The sequence below is a fragment of the Simochromis diagramma genome, unplaced genomic scaffold, assembly GCF_900408965.1.
Source record: "Simochromis diagramma unplaced genomic scaffold, fSimDia1.1 OVJJ01000361.1, whole genome shotgun sequence".
In the NCBI taxonomy this organism is placed as follows: Eukaryota; Metazoa; Chordata; class Actinopteri; order Cichliformes; family Cichlidae; genus Simochromis; species Simochromis diagramma.
This window is the reverse complement of record NW_024386860.1, coordinates 2,489,952-2,509,720: the sequence shown is the minus strand read 5'-3', so window position 1 is coordinate 2,509,720 and position 19,769 is coordinate 2,489,952. Positions and strand designations below refer to the sequence as shown.

The window sequence follows — 19,769 nt, the reverse complement described above, 5'->3', positions numbered from 1 at the left end:
GAGACCCAAAAAAACGAAAGTACATGGACTGCTAAGAATCGTGCACAATGGGACAATATTTAAAATTCGTGTTACACGCCGCGATAGCGCAATCAAATCGATGAGCTTAAAAAACCATAACAATAATTTTCAGTCTTATCTCCTCAAAACATGGCGTCTCTCTCTCTCTCTCTCTCTCTTTCAAAGACACACACACACACACACACACACACACACACACACACACACACACACACACACACACACACACACACAAACGAAGAGAAGGGGAGAAAGGAGAATGAAAGACAGAGAAAGAAGGGGGGGTGATAACAGCTTCAATAAATCATCCGGGCCAGTCGTCGCTCCCCGGGGATGTGGGATGGATTAAATTAAGCACTCCTTCTACTCGTGCGTCTATCCACCCCCCCCATCTCTCTCTCTCTCTCTCTCTCTCTCTCTCTCTCTCTCACTGCGCCGTATAAATGCCAACAGCTGATCGCGAGACGGCACACTCACGGGAACACCTCGCGGAAGCTGCAAAGAGAGAGACGAGGGGAAGAGAGAGAGAGAGAGAGAGAGAGAGAGAGAGAGAGAGGGATACAGAGAGGAGAGAAAGAAGGGATGCTGTTGATGTATCCGTCCGCAGGGAGTCTTACTGTGATTTCTTTTTTTTTCTTACCGGCCTGAGTGGTCGTCATCAGGTGGAATAAAGGACTAATTTCTCTGGCAAAGAGGGGAGGACGAGGTGTCCGACCGATTTTTTTTCTCTTACTGAAAAGCTTCCAAAAATTATCCTTCAATTTTCCCTCTTGTTTTCTTCGCATCCCTCCCTCCCTCCTCCTCCTCCTCCTCCTCTCCCTGCTCCATCTCCTCTTCCTCTTCTTTAAAGAGGCCCGAGCGCGTTGCGGGGTGTCTTCCATCGCCTGTTTCGTTTATTTATTTATTTATCTCCCCTGACTGCTCGCGAGCCCTCTGTCCCCTGGTCTGCAGCCTTCCCGCGAGCTCAAAAGAGCACGAGGCAACCCCTTCGCCTCCCCCGTACCCCCTCCCCGCGCCTCGGAGGGAGCTGTCCGGTGCTGAAGTTGCATTTCTTTCCTCCTGTGCGCGAGGACTAAACGGGGCGGACAGACGACAGCGAGAGACCGGAGCAGAAGAGGAAGAACACACAAGCGCTTGTTGATCGTCAACTCTTTCACCGGATCAATTCAAGGCTCGCGCTTTCTCCCCAATCTGAAGACAATCTTCCCCCGGCCCGCCGGTCTGATTGGTGTGTCACGGGCGAATCACCACGCTGGCCTGCCTGTCGGCGATCGGCTGTGTTTGCGAGTGTGGGTCGTTGTGTTTGTGAGTGCGTGTGTGTGCGCAGCTTGTCGGTGTCTCACCACCATGCCAAGGTCTTTCCTGGTAAAAAAGGTGAAACTGGATGATTTCTCCACCGGGGCGGATCTGGAGAACGCCTACCGGCACAGGACAGACCTCAGCCTGCGGCTACATGACAAAGGTAGGTCATGCAGCCTACACAGCGCGCACTAACAGGTGTCTCGGAAGAAAATCGATTTCACAGAGGAGGAGGTTGGCGAAGGTGGGAACATGTTTCCGAAATAAGACTGAGACTTCAACAGGATTTACCTGTTGTGCCTTAAAGGGATTCCCTCCTGTGATTGGTCGTTAAAAATTGACCCTGGGGCTTGATACACCGGTGCACATTCCTGCCAACCAATAACTATAAAATGTAAACGTGAACTCAGAGTGTATCAGCACAGCATTTCGTTTTTTCTTCACCTTTTATCTTGCGTATAGCATCATCTAACATCAATAACCTCTGAAACTTATTGCAGAGTGGCTGGCTACCTGTGGGGTGATGTGGGTGTAATCAAGGCAGATAATTACAAAACATCAGACAGCATAGAGTTACCACACGCTTGTTACTTTTCTCACGGGTAATAAAAGCTTCAAAGCCCTCCACTAATCAGCGCATTGAAAAATATCAAAGTGGAGCAAAGCGTTATCAATAGCACAGACTGTGAAAGAATTGCATGCTGCTTCACTTCTGCAAAAGAGCTCAGACAGTAAAACACAGAAGACCTGTCAATCTCATAAAACTATGCACTCTGATAACTGGATGTTACCACACCGCACAGTCTAAGACTTTATTTACCGGGGTACATAAGTTACATTATCCTCGGTCGAAGCGTTTGGGCTCAACTCTAGGAGTTGAGCTGCCGCCGAAGCGAAAAGGTCACTTGTGAAATCAACTAAATCAAGCGCGTCGCATGTTTCATCGATTCTGGCTTACACCCAGCGGGGTCTTTCTCTCCCTTCGCAGTGTAAGTAAGCTTAAAGGAGACAGAAACGGGACAGTGGTTATTCATATCGAGCTCACTTTCACTTGGTTTTAGTCGAAACCCTTTGCGGTTATGCTTCTGCAAGCTCGGGGTGATGTTTGAGATGCACAAGAGCTGCCTCCCATGTAGCTCTGAGTTTGCAGAAAATAATCTGATGGAACACCGTGGTTATCTCCCGATAAGTGTGTGTGTGTGTGTGTGTGTGTGTGTGTGTGTGTGTGTGTGTGTGTGTGTGTGTGTGTGTGTGTGTGTAAAAGCTGCATAATGGTCTTCTGACATAAGTCTTCACCTTCGCCTGCAGGTGAAGCATACACATCGTTTTAACATCCTTTATATAGCAACGTTGTCTTGTAAAACGCTCAGGTTTTTAGTGTTTCCCTGAAACATTGCTTTCTTCTTTGCATATAAAACGAGTCTCATCTCAGGCTCATCTTTCGACGTTGTGCGTGGCCCTTCCCCCTCGTGCTCTGTACAGGTGTGCCTGTCCCAGTTTTGCAGTGTTGGCAGATTTCTGCACCGTGGCTATGACGCTGTAACTGTTGAATGTGGATGCATTTCTTCTCTTATACCATTTTCAGACGTTTCTTTAGCCATATGAGGGTGACTTTTGTAATTATCCCGAAAAGACTCAAAATGAGTGGCTGTTTTGTGCTCCTCCAAAGCTGCAAACTTCCGCACAACCTGCAACTATGTGCGTCACATTTTACAGGGGGAAGAAAAGAAAGAGAGCGATGCCTCTGCCCGTGTAGACCGCATGACTCCCGTCCCAGTGTCATATACAGGCTAACATGTGCGTCCCATGCGCGGACCTGTCTGTGATTCTCAGCACGTAAAGCAAGAAAGCTGTCAGCGATGTATTTATGACGTCGAAGTTAACAAGCCCTGCTAGGTCTCACACGCCATCAGCCGCCTGTTCAGCCTGTCCCGGCCACCTTTTGTCTCCATCCCTAACATGCGATGTTAACAGCTTAATGCAGCTTCTACATGGCTCGGAGCAGAGTCAGCCCACAGCAGAACGCAGTGTTGGGAACAACCTTCTGCTTGAACGAACCAGCTTTGGAATAATTTATGTCCCGCCCTGCGTCCTGTGAGTGAATGATGTGACGGGACGTTGTAGTGGATGTTACATGGCTGTGATCATACGTGGAGAGATAGAATATGTGCGTCACATGGAGCTTGTTGCTTGTTCATTACCGAGACTACATAAGTAATGAGCACAGGAATCTACGACGCAGGTGTCACAAAACCTGTGGTCATTATTTCGTGCTTTCATCATAATAACAGCCTCTCAAAAACATTGATTAGTTGGATCTTATCTTATAGGTTGGTTATTGTTCCAGTTCATTTTTACACTCTATTATGTGATGAACCTAATGTGTTTCTATTGATAGTTTTTGTTGGAGCAGCTTGATATAAGCTCAGCTAATATTGCCACTATTAGCTTGTCTTCAGGGACAATTAAGGATGAATTGGAGCTATTAACTTATCCAACCTGTCCATCCATATTAAAAACATAAACAACAGTGTACAACAAGTGCATTTTGACAAAGGTATTGATTTACGCTTAAATCTAAAAATGTATGACCCATTTGTTTATATATAATGCTGGTTAGTACACATTAAAGAAGTACATATGTAGTATTTTCCACATAACATTTGAATGAGCGTTATTTTTCTCCAAAAATGCATCAATCATCAGGGAACAGGAGCATAAGCTGACTGTGCTGTGTGTCCCTGTACAGATTTTGAATGGATTCCTGTAATTAAAGCTTTTCCTCCAAGTCATCAACTCCACAGATTTGTGAAACAAAGAAAAGAAACACCACACCACAAGCCGGTACTGCAGGCCTGCCGTCATCGTGCCCCTGACACGCACTGCACTGGATCTGTCCGTGGTGCTGATGCTCATTTTCACACGCTAAATCAGCTCTCTCGAGTTCAGGGTCAGCTTGTGTGCATTTACCATTTACAGAAGAAGTGTCTTGACTGCAGCCTTTGATGGCTAAGGGAAATGTATTGCTGAATTATCCCTGAACAAACCCTAACCCTGCAGACCCTTTCAATGCACCGCTAAGGTCCACAGTTATGCAGGCAAATGACTAACGCTCAGTATTTTAAAATGTCTATTCACATTTTTTTACGTGCAGCTCCTGTTGCTGCTGATCTGCTGTTTGTGAGCTGATTACAGAGACTGTCATATCTGCAAGACAAATGCAGGGATCTGACTTGGACACAGATGTGGCAGTGTTACGGTGGTGTGCTCACTCACACTTGAAAAGCCTCTTAAAATCTATATCTCTACATTTAGAGTGAGATGAGGAATAGATCTTACTGTTGCCTTATGTTTCACATACTTTGGTGCCATATGTGGTTTTATTTAAAAGGAAATTCAAATCGGTTTTTCATCAAATATAATACAGTAACACCTGTCATGTCACTGTTTTTTTGTCGTTGTTGCCCATAACACTTGGTGGAGGCTTCCTTGTGTTTCTACAGTAACATGTCAGCAACAAGTTACTGGTGGGATGAACCAGCTGTTTGAAATATTTATCCCATCTCTATGTCTTTATTATAAACATAAATGCACTCGAGTAGGAAGAAGATTCAGGGGAAAACATCACACAGCTGTGTAAAGCCAGCTGTATATCCCAAATGGCATATTATAATAGTTTGCATCAGTGAGTAAGCGCTTATTTAATTCCACCAATTCAGATTGTGTAATTCTGGTCAGCGTACTGAATCTCTGTCATTACTGTATCTGTACTGAAAGATAAGCTTGTCTAGCAGGCTACAGCAGTTTAATGCTAATCTGGACTTATTCATGTGTTTCCTGCAGTTTTCTCCGCGTGCAGGAATTAATGCCCTTCACATTTCCTGTTGGTATGGATCTCTCTGTGATCAGAGAAAATGTTCTGCCACCTTAATCTTAACATAGCAGTTTCTTTACTACCTATCAAGTTATGTCAATAGGGGCACCAGTAACTAATGTTTTGGTCAAGTCCTGTACACCACTAAATTTCCATACCATGTTAAGATGAGCTCTCTTTTCAAAATGCTAATACTGTTGTCTGTTTTCCATTAACAGCTGGTTACATCAGTGACTACATCAGCCCTGTTGTGTACGATGGTGAGAGTGACAGCGGCATCAAGGTCCCCTCTCCTGATCCTCTCTACGACGGTATCCACAGTGACTATGGGGCTCCCGACTCCGAGTCTCCTGACAGCCCTGGCTCAGAACTCACAGATGGTTATATCAATGGAGACGCTGCAGTGAGCGAGGGTTACACAGTCGATGCCTTCTTCATCACCGATGGCCGCTCGAAGAGGAAAGCTCTCAGCAGCCCCAGGACCATCCAGAGGCACACCTGTAACGAGTGCGGCAAAACCTACGCCACGTCTTCCAACTTGAGCCGGCACAAACAAACGCATCGCTCGCTGGACAGCAAGCTGGCAAAGAAATGCCCGACCTGCGGGAAGGTGTACGTGTCCATGCCCGCCATGGCCATGCACCTGCTCACTCATGACCTCAAGCACAAGTGCGACGTGTGCGGAAAGGCGTTCAGCCGACCTTGGCTTTTACAGGGCCACATGCGCTCGCACACAGGGGAGAAACCGTTTGGGTGCGCCCACTGCGGGAAGGCTTTCGCAGACCGCTCGAACCTGCGCGCTCACATGCAGACCCACTCGGCCTTCAAACACTTCAAGTGCAAACGCTGCAACAAGACCTTCGCGCTCAAGAGTTACCTGAACAAGCACTATGAGTCTGCCTGCTTCAAAGGCCCCTTCTCTCCTCTCGGCCCCCTAGATGCATGACCCCCCCATATAGATCAAACGAGACAAAACTGCAGACGTGAATTACAATTACCCTTACGGACTTAACTGCAGACACAAACAATATATTTTTGGGTCAGAATGTGACCTTGCTTTCCCTCCTCACCCCTCCTCACTGGCCCTCTGCCCCCTCCCCCACCTCGCCTCCCTTGGAGCCTATTCGTGATAATGAATATGATGAAGATAGCACAATTTTTTCTCCTTGAGATTTGCCCACTTAAGGATTTAACTGATCGACGCATGCACTTCCTCAAAAAAACAAACAAAAACAAAACTCTTCACGTCCTCTTCCTCTGTCCATTGAGGATGGAGACATTAATACTGACTTCCTCCTGGCTTCTAGATACAGTATGACTCCGTATATTTTGGAAAAAGGGATGACGATGAGGATGACGACAAAGACAATAGTAAGCCTATAGCTACTAGTTTCCTCCCTGCACTCAAATGCAGTGAAAGTTTTTTCATTCTGATTTTGTTTCTTTTTTGGAAGAATTATAGTAATAATAATAGTAATAATAATGATAATAATGCTCTGCTGCACCAAGTGACCATATTCTCTCCACTACTGAGGTCAAAATACTATTTATTTATTTATTGATTTATTTGTTTTGACATTTTTTTCTTTTTTATGTGTTTATACTTGATTTGATAACAATGAAAAGTGTTGCCATTATTTGTTGCACTTTAATTTCTGTATATGTATGTAGGATATTTGCCAACCTCTTTTTACCACTACAGGCCAAAGCATATGTCACTTTTTTGAGTACTATTTTTTCCTATTATGTTGTTAATACCTTTTTTCTTATTAACGTTATTGCATGCAAAAAAAAAAAAAATCAAAACAGAAAAAAATTATGAAAACCTATGCCAACATCATAAAAAGCTTATGATTTTTGCCAAAATCCTATAGCTAGAACCCGAGGGCAATATTATTATTTTTTTCTCTTGGAGCCTCCATAGGACTCTTTAAAAGCAATAATCACTTAATGCATGGTATTTTATGATGAAGTTATGAAGTATTACCTACTACTGTATAGCAGTTTAAAAATCAGGTATGTTTTACTTCACCTATAGTCATAAACAGAAAAAATACTAATATTACAGACATCAGGGAACATGCCAATGTAGTGTTAGAGTATCAAAAAGAAAAGTCCTGTCTTTCCTCTCTTGTTATGCACTGCCTGCCTCTTAGTGAGTAGAACTAATGTAGGATGTAGACTAGAGAGGCTGGGATCAGCTGCCTGCTGGGTGAGAGGCCTATTGTAGGATAACTACTGTATGACCCTGACTGCCCTGCTCTGCAATAGCTCTAGTGATTTAATTGTTAACAAAAACAAACAAGGCCTTACTTTGGCTCAGGCCTTTTCATTATACTTAGATTGGATAATTGGCCATACATCAAAATTCATGTGGTTTACTGATGTTTATGAGATGGCAAAATGACACTTAAATGTGTTTAAACAGTATTTCCTGTCACAGTTGGCCAAGTTTTAACATCAATTTTATCTTTATGTTAAGGTTAAAATAGCAATCAGATTGGATAAATATGCAATAAGATATTCATCACCCTTAATTGACAGCTAGCATATATGACATGCAGCTGCTATCTGTTAACAACAAAGTTTAGTTGAAGTTGAACCAAAGTCGACTTCAGCCGAAATGCAATTACTCAACTGCTCTTCCGGTTCGTTTCCAACCCATAAAGCGTGCTTTCTTAAACCACAGGAACAGCATGCACTTTAGCTTGATGGTCAGATTGCAGCTTAGCTACAACTGTTGTAGATACACCAGACTGAGTCCTGATTATTCTGCAGTAGGCCCCACTCACCCCTACTGGGCCAACTGAAGGGTAACTCTAAGATCGAGAAACCTACGGACAGGCTAACTTTAATCAACCCCGACCCCATGGAAGATTTAACCTTTAACCTAGGTGGTCAATACCAGTGTTGCTGAACCCAGTTCTCTGCAGCTCAGAAACCTTTTCTACAGATTCATGGAGCTTCCCAGGAGACAGACTGAGGACACACAGATTTGCACAGGAAAATGTTTGTGTGTTCATCATAAAATGCAGCACGTTGACATCGTAATCTCGCATAGAAACATAAACACGGGTGCACAGATGCATGGGTGCACGTCCTCACATGTGAGCACACGGTGCCTGCTGACGAGCCATTTGGGGTGACTAAACTTTTGTGTACAGTGAAGCTTGAGCAATTAAAAAAATAGAACAGGTTTAATATTCAGATGTGAATCTTTAACAAAGAAAGCTTTTTGTAATTGCAGTGCTTCCTCAGACACTCAGTGTAAGTCCGGACTGGCTGGTATTGAACACAGTTTATAAGGGCACACGGACAAAAGGACAGCACGGTTATGTGGATGCATTAGCTAAACAAATTTTTATCTCAGAGATGAATGATCAAAGGCAGCCATGGTTGACAATTTTATAAAGTCAAAAAGTCTACAGTTTGTGATAAATGCTTTGCCGCACAATAACACAATACAATACAATTATATTTTACAAAGAAACTTTTTTTAAAGGCAATATAAAGGAAGCACTTCTGTTGTGACTGAGCGAATCAGTGTGTGAGTCAGCAAATTGTAGGTCTTATCTCCTTTCCTGATGTATGAACTAGATTTGAGCTGCAATTACTTGAATTGTATCAGATGATTAGTCATAGCGCTCCAGTCTGTTATGGCCGAGCACTTTTGCCTTTTTATGTATGATTTTGGCCAAAATACCCAACAACAGTTATAAATACAAAATAGGCAAACAGCTGCAAAAACAGTGTTAAAAGCATGATTGCGATTCCCTTTACGCAAAGAGAACAAAAGCATCACCTTTATTTTTCTACACACGTTTCTCAGACACTGATAGTAGACGTAAGAATAGGACAAAAAAGGGTGAAAGTATCATCTCTGCAGTTTCTCTAACTGTTTACTTATCCCAAATTGTATCATTGTAAACTCTGGTTGAAACTTTGCACTGTAGTCTAAATGTATTAGGGCTAAAGTGGACATGTGGCTGTTAAGTGGTTTTTAAAGGAGAAAGGATTCGTTTTGAGTCTGTTTGTCTGTGTGTCTGTCTCTGGCCAAGCTCCTGGTCTGGCCTCTTTAAGCACTTCCATTTTAGTCATCTCCACCCTAAAGAAAGTAGCACAATGAAACTAACTAGAATTCAGGTAGAGAAGAATTAAAAACCTTGTACTAGCTTGACCTCTCTTCTTTTTTGTATTTTCAAGTTAAAGAATGGTAATAAACCTAAATAATCATTTATTGCAAGAGGGTTTGTAAAGAATCCTTTGGATTGAGACATTTTTACTGCTGTATAGTGATATCTGACACACCTTACCTCAGGAGGGTTGGATCTCTGTTGCAGAGTGAGGACCTCCTGGGTTTTTTTGAGCCAGTATTCAGACAATGTAAGCACAATGAACACAAAAGCATTTTGTGGCACTTCATAATAAAGAATAATCTTAATGAACCAAGGCAATTTGTTGTAGTCTGTGTCATGTCTTAAGAAACAAGTATTTCCTGCTATCCAAGATAATAGAAATCAGGAAGTAATTTGACCTGCAGGTAATGGACACTGTGTTAATTGATTTAGTTATTCCTGTTAGCTTTTTCTTCTTCTTCAGTTCATGCTGTTGCAGTGAGTTTGCCTTTTAAGTCAAAAGAGTGCTCAGTTCATTTGCATAGAAAAACACTTGCTCTGATTAAACAGCCCATACTTTGCATTAGCTTTGTCAATATTGTATGTTTAGACAGGCACTGGGCTAACATTAAACTCAAAGCTGACTTGATGGTTAAATATGTTCACCGTGATAACTCTGTATTAGGACATTAAACACTTGTTAAGTAGGGGAATGTTGGACTTTTTTTTTTCAGTAAGGGATTTGTTAATAACCTTATTGGATAAATCTAAGTCAAAGATAACAAAACCAACAAACCCTGATTGATGCTCAGAAGCATGTGATCCAAAATTATTTCCAAACCAGAGAGTAGACCCCCGAGGGAACAGAAAAAGCATGGATTTATAGACCTACAGTCCTAAATGTTTGAGACAGTAGTCTAGTCACTTTTCATCCCTAAAAAGTACTATGTGTGCTACTTTAACTCAAAGCTTTTGCAACGTAAACTGCAAATGTGACAACGCTGTTTTCATGTGCCGTGCTATGCCAGAATGAATCACATCACTTCCTCCCCTCAGCTTGTTTCATTCACGCTGGAAAAAATGCAAAAAACCCAGTCTGATTGCTTTATATTACATCTGTTTCTCTGATAATGGACAACACATTAAGCATGCACTACAGTACAGCTGCAGCTGTAAGTCTGCTCCACTGTATCAATCATGTGGTAGCTCATCCTTAAGTGAAGTAACAGTTCAGCCCCGATGTTTGCTCCTAGTAAGCACAGACACTCCAAATCTATTGTTGCTATGCCAACACCTGTGGTATCCAAGGCAATAAACTATCTACAGTATCTATAGTGGTAAACTACCTGAACTGCTTCAACAAAGACACAATGCAGAACCCTGCAGCTTTGTGGAGTATATTTGCCAACCCTAAACAGAAGATTGGTTTCTCAGCAGTTGTATGAAGACAGAAAAGTGACTGCCCACGCCTATGAATCACCTTCTCCTCTCCCAACCTTGCCTTTCAACTTCCCCTCTGATCCTCTTGGTTTTCTCTTCCACCTCTGTGCCTCCTCTTCCTCCTTCTTCACATCTGGGTTTCCTTTCCTCCCCCCTCTCATCTCCCTCCCCTTCGCCGGCATCACCTGTTTGCTTCTCTCACACATCTCTCTTCCTTCCCTTTTCACTTGTCCTCTACCATCCCTCTTCCTCCTGCCACCTCTCTTTTCTCTCTCCTGCCGAGTCAAACCAGGCCACCAGGCCTTTGAGGACCTGAAAGTCATTTAACTCCTGGTAGATAATAAGTCTTAGAATATAGCTCCTCTCAGATAATAAGCTTTATCACTTGATTGCTCTGCACGCTCCCTACTGTCTTTAGATTCATGTCCAGGGACCTACTCAAGCGAATCACACTATTTCCTCCCTGGCAAGTCAAATTAACACTGTGTGTGTTGGTGTGTGTGTGCATGTGTGTATCAACCACTACTTGTAACAGGAAGTGAAGGACTGCTGAGGGTGCAAAATAAAATCAAAATACCACAGGTTATATTCAGATAGTTCACATCTGATCTGTGAAAACTGTAGTTAAGTTTAAAGGTCCCCAGTAGTGACATTAACCTCTTCACTTAACCTCACGCTGACTTTAATTTCGATGGCATTTGATAACAGCGCAGAAACCTCTACACCTGCCCTCTTTTCCACACTCTTTTACTTTCTTTGATGTCATCGTTTCTGCTGTCCACCTCCACCCGTCTTTCTCCCACATTGTTTAACTCTGTGAACCTTTCAACACTCCTATCCTCACAAAATGCACTTTGTCATTAGTATTTGACTTGATCACCATGTTTTTGATGCAGGCTATGTTAATTCTAATGCAAAAAGTAACTAAAAATGATGACACTGTCAATTAACAATAGTATATCCAGTCAGAACGCGTGCACATTTTTTGACTTTCGTTTTGAAGAAACGTACTGGGTCTGTCACCTCTTGCACCCAACTTATAGTGAAATGGCAATAGGACCAAATCAGTCTGGTGTCAGTTTGCAATTGAGTGGAATCAAGTTGGAGACTGTATGCAATCTGTTTGTGATAAGTGAAAATTGCAAATATGTTGACATACACAGAGAAATTCACACTTAACAGAAATTTGTTGGAATCTGTTTGTGTTTATAAATTACATGTCAATACTTTGTGAACCTTCACCAATCTGTCTGAGAGTGATTGCAGTGATTGGAGACCGATTGCCTCCCACTACTCGACCTGTGGTCAGCCAGTGGTTGCAAACTCAGCTCAGTTGGTTAACTTGGAGTCGGTCGCTGAAAGTGAAAAAAATCTTTGTGATCTCCGGATAACCATCAATTTCTCTAAGTCCCACGGAGGTTGTCATCCTATTTTTCTTTCTAGTGTGTCCTGTCTGTAAAGGAAACTGTGCTTTGGAAGTTTTGCTGACTTATGCGATTAGTTCAGCAAGATCCAACTTGGATCAAAGGATTTTGCCAAATGTCCATGTTAAAGAAAAACTCTCGGCCTGACCCGGACATTTAGACTGAATCTAATTCCTCCGTGCTGTCTCCTGCAGAGCAGGTCACACCAGGTATCAGGGAGCAGAGATATTTAATAATGTGAGAAGCAGTGATATCACGGGTTTGTCTGTTGTGTGATCAGCTGCGGGAAATGTTTTGCAAGTTGAAAAAGTACAAATTTAACGAGCACATTATTCATCATTTCATTTCACTTCCTCCCATCTCGTTATATCAGGTTGTGCAGTGATAAGTCCGGCTTCCTCTGGGTTCTGTGATGTCATCTGTTAAAACAGGCATCGTAATGTGCTTTATGGACTAAGTAGTGCCATGCTGTGCAGGGAAAACGCGTATTAATTTAGAAAATGCCTTAAATGATGAACAAGCTGAAATGTGATCAGACCGAAGAATTTAGCTTCAACAGTATTTTTCATTTTGCTTTAGTGTGTTACCCTGCACTTCTTAACTGAAGTCCAAATTAACTTTGTTGAATGTGATAAAGCAAATGTAAATATGCGCTATTCTTACAATGAAGGTATACTCATAACTGCTATGGGCAAAAAGATGAAGGCAGCATTGCTGTTCCTCATCTGATCTGATAAAGATTTGCAGTTTTTCTTTAACGCTGCCTTTGTAATTGAGTTTTAGGCTCGAAATTTTACAAGTGATCCTAATGAAACACACCCTCCCAGAGCTGCTACCATCATAAATGAGGCTATGTTGCACCACTTCGATATAATCCCATGCGGATATGGATAAATAAACAGTACGTGCATCTACTCCACAGATTAGATTTGCATCCTGCTTTATCAGCAGGCAAACAGTGAACAGTAAAATATCTGTATCCATGTAGCTACAGCTTCCCCACCCACTCGCGCACGTTGTCAAGAGCAAAGCGGTGTAGGACAGGGTTGTGAATGTTCTCACCACATCCGAGGCTATTTGTAGAAATGGCAGCTGTCATCAGAAACATCAACAGGCTGAGAAAAAGTGCTGTTCACAACTCTGGTAGGTGGAGGTGTAGAAGGAGCAGAGGGGAGATGTTGAGCTCAAATTTCTCAATTTATCACCAAGCAGTTAATGAAATGCAAAGCTGCAGAAAGGAGTTTCCTGTCATGACTTAGTGATTATGCCATTAGCAAAAATAAATATATACAACAGACAATACTGATGTAGTGAGATAGCTGGGGAATGATTCCTCTCCTTGTTTCTCTTTCTTCTGTTCTTTTGCAGTTTTTTCTCATGCATGCTGCTGCAAACAGATAACATTTTATTATTATTTTTATTTATTTCTAGACAGCTGACATACTGTGATAGCAGCTTTACACATTTATGCCATTATTATTAATGCTTCTTCGCGCCAAACAACAATATTCAGGCAAGAAAAACATATTTAAAACATTTGCAGGAGGAAACAGGATGGATGCAACTAGGAAACCTAATGGCTAAAGAACCTCTTTAATATGTAAGATGCATTCAGGAGACACAGTGTGCAACGTATCTTACCTGTAGCTTGCGTACGTTACACAGTAGGGATGTTAAAATGTGAGTTCAACAGCTTTACTCAGTCGGATGGTTGCAGCGACATTGCGAGCACTCTGCACGTCTGTGTTTAAATTCTTTGTGCAGTCATGTGCATGTGTGTTCATCGTTGTTCGGCCAAAGGCGATGTGGTTCACTTACAGTGGATGATTTATTGTTTTAGCAAGAAGACAAAACTGCTCCAAGGACAGCTGCGGGGCCAGAAAATAAGTGAGCTGAAAAGGCAAGCCCGTATTATTTCTACAGCAGTGTCAATCAAATGGTTTCACTACCAAGCACAATGTGTCGAGCTGGTGACAGTCATGAAGACAGAAGGGAAAACTAAGCTCAAGTCCAACTAAAAGTCCAGACATCATCATGACATATGTTATTTGTAACTCCTAATTCCCAACTTCTGTGGTGCACTGCAGGCAGCACATCTGATGCGTCAGCAGCAGCGGTGCTTGCACTTACAGCGACGGGAGACGCCGATATGTTTTATTTATTGTTTAGTGGCCTGCTCTGAAATGTCCTTCACTCATTTACCGAAATGTATGTTTTTGTATGCACGTGTACATGCGCGACAACAGCATTTATTGTTTATTCTCTGAAATTACATAAAGGATGTTAAGGTTGATTATTATTGCTCCATTTAATGCTACATTTAGAGACTCTGCAAGAACAAGGACACTTGCTGTTTCTCCTCGTTGTCGTGAGGAAACTCAGCACAGCAATAATGCTGCTGTTTCTAAAGCCGCAATTACTAAAGCCATCATCATCTTGGGTGTTGGTTTAGCTCACTGGATATGAATCCACCCCGAGGCCCACCTTGTCCTGGTCTTTCCACTGTCCAGTTTATTTGAAAAAACAAAAAAAAAACAAACAAAAAACATGTTTTTTTAAAAGTCATATTTGTTGCCACATAAATCAGCTTCAAACATGATAATCTCTGTTGCATTTAGCAGCAAGAGTGGCTGTGAAACTGTCTGTGACACTAGAATAAGCTCTGTTATTAGTTAAGTGATAGCAAAGCCCTTGATGAAGGAGCCACTTGTGGTGAAGCATGAATGGAGCAGCTGATGCCATGTAGGTGCTCTGCCTGAACACAATGCCTCATTAGCAAAGAAGTGCAAAAAAATCTGATGCTGAAAACCCCACATAAAAAAATACCAAATTATTCATCGTGTCACTCAAAAATTTATAAGAGTCTTTTATTTGACTTGGACACTGGAAGAGAGCATGGGCTTGCCTCTGAGCTGTGTAGTTAAGCAAATACTCCCTTAGAGAGAGCAAGAGGAGACAAGAGAAATGGGCAAAGGAGAAAGAGAGAAGGTGGGAGGAGAAAGAGGGAGAAGAGGAAATGAAACAGACACAGAGAGAAAGCACTTAGGGAGCTGAGCAGAAAGAGAGAGGGAGAGAGAGAAAGAGACCGAGTGAGTGGGCAAGAGAGAGATAGAGAGGGAAGAAGGCGGGGTGGAGGGGTAGAGGTAGCTCGGGGAGGAGAGGAGGGAGACTTGACCCAGATTGGGAACCTAACAGCAGCAACAGCAGCAGCTGAGTGAGCTGGTGAATGTTTAATAGCGCCAACCACTTGCACGCTGACACACATACACATGCACACATCCATCCACCCCCACACACAGAGAAACACACAGACACTGTTGACTAGGACTCTTGTTGCTGGAGTTAAGCTCGTGCCTGTTGAATCACTTTACAGTATGTGGAATGAAAAGAACAAAAACCCCTACCATGCACCGGATTTACTGGTGATACTGGTGGGTAAGGCTGTAAGCGGAGCCCACATCTGGTTCTGCAGGAGCACAGGAATCAGACTCAACATGGAAATCTTCCACCCAACATTTGCAACATTATGATATTTACATATTTATTTTTTGTTATCAGCACTCTATTAGCTGCCCAGAAAAAGAACAGAACAGTAAGGATGCTATTTGTCATGGGGTACCTGTGCTGTAAGTATTTTTTCTGCTATGACATTGAGTTACACACACGCACACATAGGGTGAGTCTATAGAGTCAAAGTGAAAGACGCCAACACGGCAACATAATGTCCTACATACCATCTGTGCGTGTGCTTCTTGGACGGTTGCATTTCCAGAGATGGGAAGTTATCCTTCCAAATTTGGTGTGTTCACATGTTCCATGTGGACCCAACACAGAGCTAAAACCGCAAGTCGACAGCTGTTTCTAGTATGTAATAAGCAATTATTCCTTTACTTGACTTCCCATCATGGTTAAATGAAATCTTTTTTAATGCAATATAATAGGAAGCATGGAAATTTTAACAATTCATCAAAAGTTTCACAAGAACAGCCATGCGTTTTGCTTTTGCCATGTATCTTAACACATCATATTGATAACTCATCAAGTTGTAAGAGTTTCTCTAGCTTTTCGAATTGTTGTTTATTACAAAACATTATTCAGTATTAACCAAGCATGTTACACAGCAGAACATTTTTATCTAAAGTCTTAGAAAATAACAAATAACAGTAACAAAGTACACTTTATGCCAAAGGTATTCACTCATCAGCCCTCACATGCATATGAACTTGAAACATCCTATTCTTGATCCAAAGGGTTTGATATGATGTAGATACAAACTTAGCAACTATAACAACTTTATCTCTTCAGTGAACCTCCATGAGGTTTAGAAGTGTGTTTATGGGAACTTTTGACCATTATTCCAGAAGCACATTTATGACGTCAGAGACTGATGTTGGACTAGAAGGCCTGGCTCACAGTCTCCACTCTAACTCATCTCAAAGTGTGCTATCAGATTGGGATCAGGACTCTGTGCAGGCCAGTCAAGTTCTTCCACACCAAACTCATTCATGTATTTACAGACCTTGTTTTGTAACTGGCTTGTAGTCTCTCCACCTCAGCATCCACTGACCCTGAGTTGCTGCCATTCCCAGTTGCTTCCACTTTGTTATTAAACCACTAACAGCTGACTGTGAAATGTTTAGTAGTGTGGAAATTTCATGCCTGGACTTGTTGCACAGGTGGCATCTTATCTCGGTACCACGCTGGAATTCACTGAGCTCTTGAGAGCAACCCATTATTTCACAAATATTTGTAGAAGCAGTCTGCATGCCTAGGTGCTTGATTTTATACACGTGACCGTGGGAGAGATTGCAACACCTGAATTTAATAATTTGTATACGTGAGTGAATACTTTCGGTAAATACTTTATCTGTCCTATCCAAGTGTGGCAGTGAGCCAGTATGCACATTACCAGTACCCTGAAACTTAAGCAGCTACATAAATGTCAGCCAGTTTTGATTATTGTCATTATTTACAGCTATTCCTACTTAAACATGTCAAAATGCCCAGCCTCTCCACACCTGTCTTAATATAATCTGAGACACTAAGGGGATGCTTACCTTTGTGCTGCACTGACCTTTAAAAGCTTTGAATTAGCCACTAAGAAGGCCAAACGGAGGCGTGAAGTCCAAACAGAGGACATAACTTCTTAACTGCTTTCTCTGCTTTCTTTCTAATCCTCATGACCTTGCAAAATGCCCTAAAAGATGTGACAGTATGAAGGGGAATATTAGACAAAAGGATGGTAGCAGTCCACAGAAAATAAGCCACCACTCCTCCACAAGCACCTCACTCAACACTAAACTGTTACCAGACAACCATTAACATTATGGTTACCACACACCACCACCCATTATAGCTGCAAACAACATTACTGTAAGACAGCAGGTTTACAGTGTAATCTTTCAGATTCCTCAACCCGCCCTCTTACATGCTCAACACATTAACTTGGTTTTATTAACACCATCAACGTAGTCACTCTTTAGCCAAGTGTGATTCATCTACAGCCTCAATGGACCCTGTGTGGGGTGGAACCTCCTACTCTGTCTTCTGCCACACTAACGACAGCGGTCATTAAAAAAAATGGATGTCAAGTGAAGGTGAAAGCTGAGAGCAATAACGCTGCATGATAAATACAAAAAGGGAGAAGGGTACACAGACAGGAGACGGGAGGTAAGTGACGGAAGTGACGGGAAAAGGGTAAGCGACCCATGTTGTAGGTGATGTCAGACGCCGGAGATTTGGTGGAAAAAAAGCGAATGGTAGCTAGAATTTAACAAAGTTTCTTTAAGCTTCAGTATTGCCAAATAAACTAAATAATTGTCATATAACTAACAGCATCTGTCCTATCATCTCTAACACCCTGGAGGACAACAGGGAGAGTTTAGACGCTCTCCAAGATTACATCGACCGGTGCTTCCAAGATTTAGTAATGAAGAAGGCTCAGAGTGCATCTTCCCCGGCCAAAATTGAGACACCGTCATCGAAGAGATGTCGCTCGGCAGACTCCCCCGGCACAACATCGCCTGCCAGCAAAGACATTGCAGACATCCTGGAGTCAATCGACAAGCGATTGTCCAGTTTCGATGCGAGGCTGTCCCTGGTGGAGATTTTACACCGGGAATTTAAATCTCTGAGAGAATCCCTGGAATTCAGCCAGCAGCAGGTGGAAACGCTTGCCGCTGAAAATGCCACGCTACGGGAGTCGGTCAAATCTCTCACCGATAACGTGACCCAGTTAAACATAGAAAATAAAAAAATAAAAGAATCCGTTATCATCTACAAGCCCGTAGCATGCGAGACAACCTTGTGTTTTCTGGTATTCCAGAATCTGCCGGAGAGGACGCAGAAGCAACAGTGAAAAGCTTCATTAAAATCCACCTGAAGCTGCCGGAGGACACCGTAAAGAACATCGCCTTCGAAAGAGTGCATCGCTTGGGGGCCGCGAGGTCGCCGACTGGGAGACCACGTCCAATTGTGGCCAAATTCGGCCAATTCAAACAGAAGGAACAGGTGAAGAGTCGCCACAGGGAGCTGAAAGGAATGGACTTCAGCGTGAACGACCAGTTCCCCAAAGAGATCCTGGAATGACGCAAGGTCCTGTTCCCAGTTCGACGTAGCTTCATCCAGAGAGGCTCCCGCGCTGTCATCTACGTGGACGGACAGCTCTACCGCGACCCCGGCACCACACCGTGGTTATATTGACTGCACTCCAGATAAGAACCCGCTACACTCTTTTCTTATTCATTCACACTCTCTCCTTTAAAATGGGTTTAACCTTGTAATATCAGTATGATGTCATAGCAGATATAACACCGTCACCCTCCGTCATTGCTTTAATTGGAATGTTTCCATTTTTTTTCTTTTTTGTTGTTGTCGCTCACCGTTCTCGTGTTTTTTTTCTTTCTCTTTTCTTTCACTGCTGTGATCACCTAATTCTCCACTTACCTACAAACAACACCCTCTATTTCTGCATATTCACACACCACGATCACGCAAACACATGCGCTCAATGGCAGCACGTTTACAACAGCCTCACAGCACACACAGACTTATAGGACACACGCAAGCCACGCTTGTTCATATTAGTGAATATACACACACATAGTCAGACTTATGGAGCCTCTCACCACACATTTTTTTTCTCTTTCTATTTACAAACAAGTGATGTTTCCACATTCTCTTCACCCGTCTAAACGAAACACCCAGCGTACATCATTAGACCTACACACACAATTATGGGCACACTAAGGTTTGTCACATGGAATGTAAATGGAGCTGGCACCAGAGAAAAAAGGTTAAAGATATTTAACCAGCTTAAAAAACTACAGGCAGATGTTGTTTTATTACAAGAGACTCACAGACCTGTCACAGGTTTAAACGAACTTAAAACACCCGAGTTTCCTAATGTGTTTGCAGCCTGTTATAATTCTAGACAAAGGGGAGTAGCAATTTTAATACATAAAAATATTAATTTTACAGTACTCGATACAGTTATAGATCCAGAGAGTAGATTCCTTATTATTAATTTATCAGTATTTAACAAAAAGCTATGTATTGTAAGTATATATGGTCCAAATGTTGATGAACCCTCATTCT

The 19,769-nt window shown here is 42.5% G+C and overlaps 1 protein-coding gene across 1 annotated transcript; it reads left to right on the top strand.

Moving 5' to 3' along the window:
• The first annotated feature begins 250 nt into the window (after nt 1–250).
• LOC120732197 (transcriptional repressor scratch 1-like) lies at nt 251–7,297 on the top strand. Its single transcript, XM_040029619.1, has 2 exons — nt 251–1,483; nt 5,413–7,297. The coding sequence occupies exons 1-2, from the start codon at nt 1,369–1,371 to the stop codon at nt 6,138–6,140; spliced, it is 843 nt and encodes a 280-aa protein (XP_039885553.1). The 5' UTR covers nt 251–1,368; the 3' UTR covers nt 6,141–7,297.
• The last annotated feature ends 12,472 nt before the right edge of the window (nt 7,298–19,769 follow it).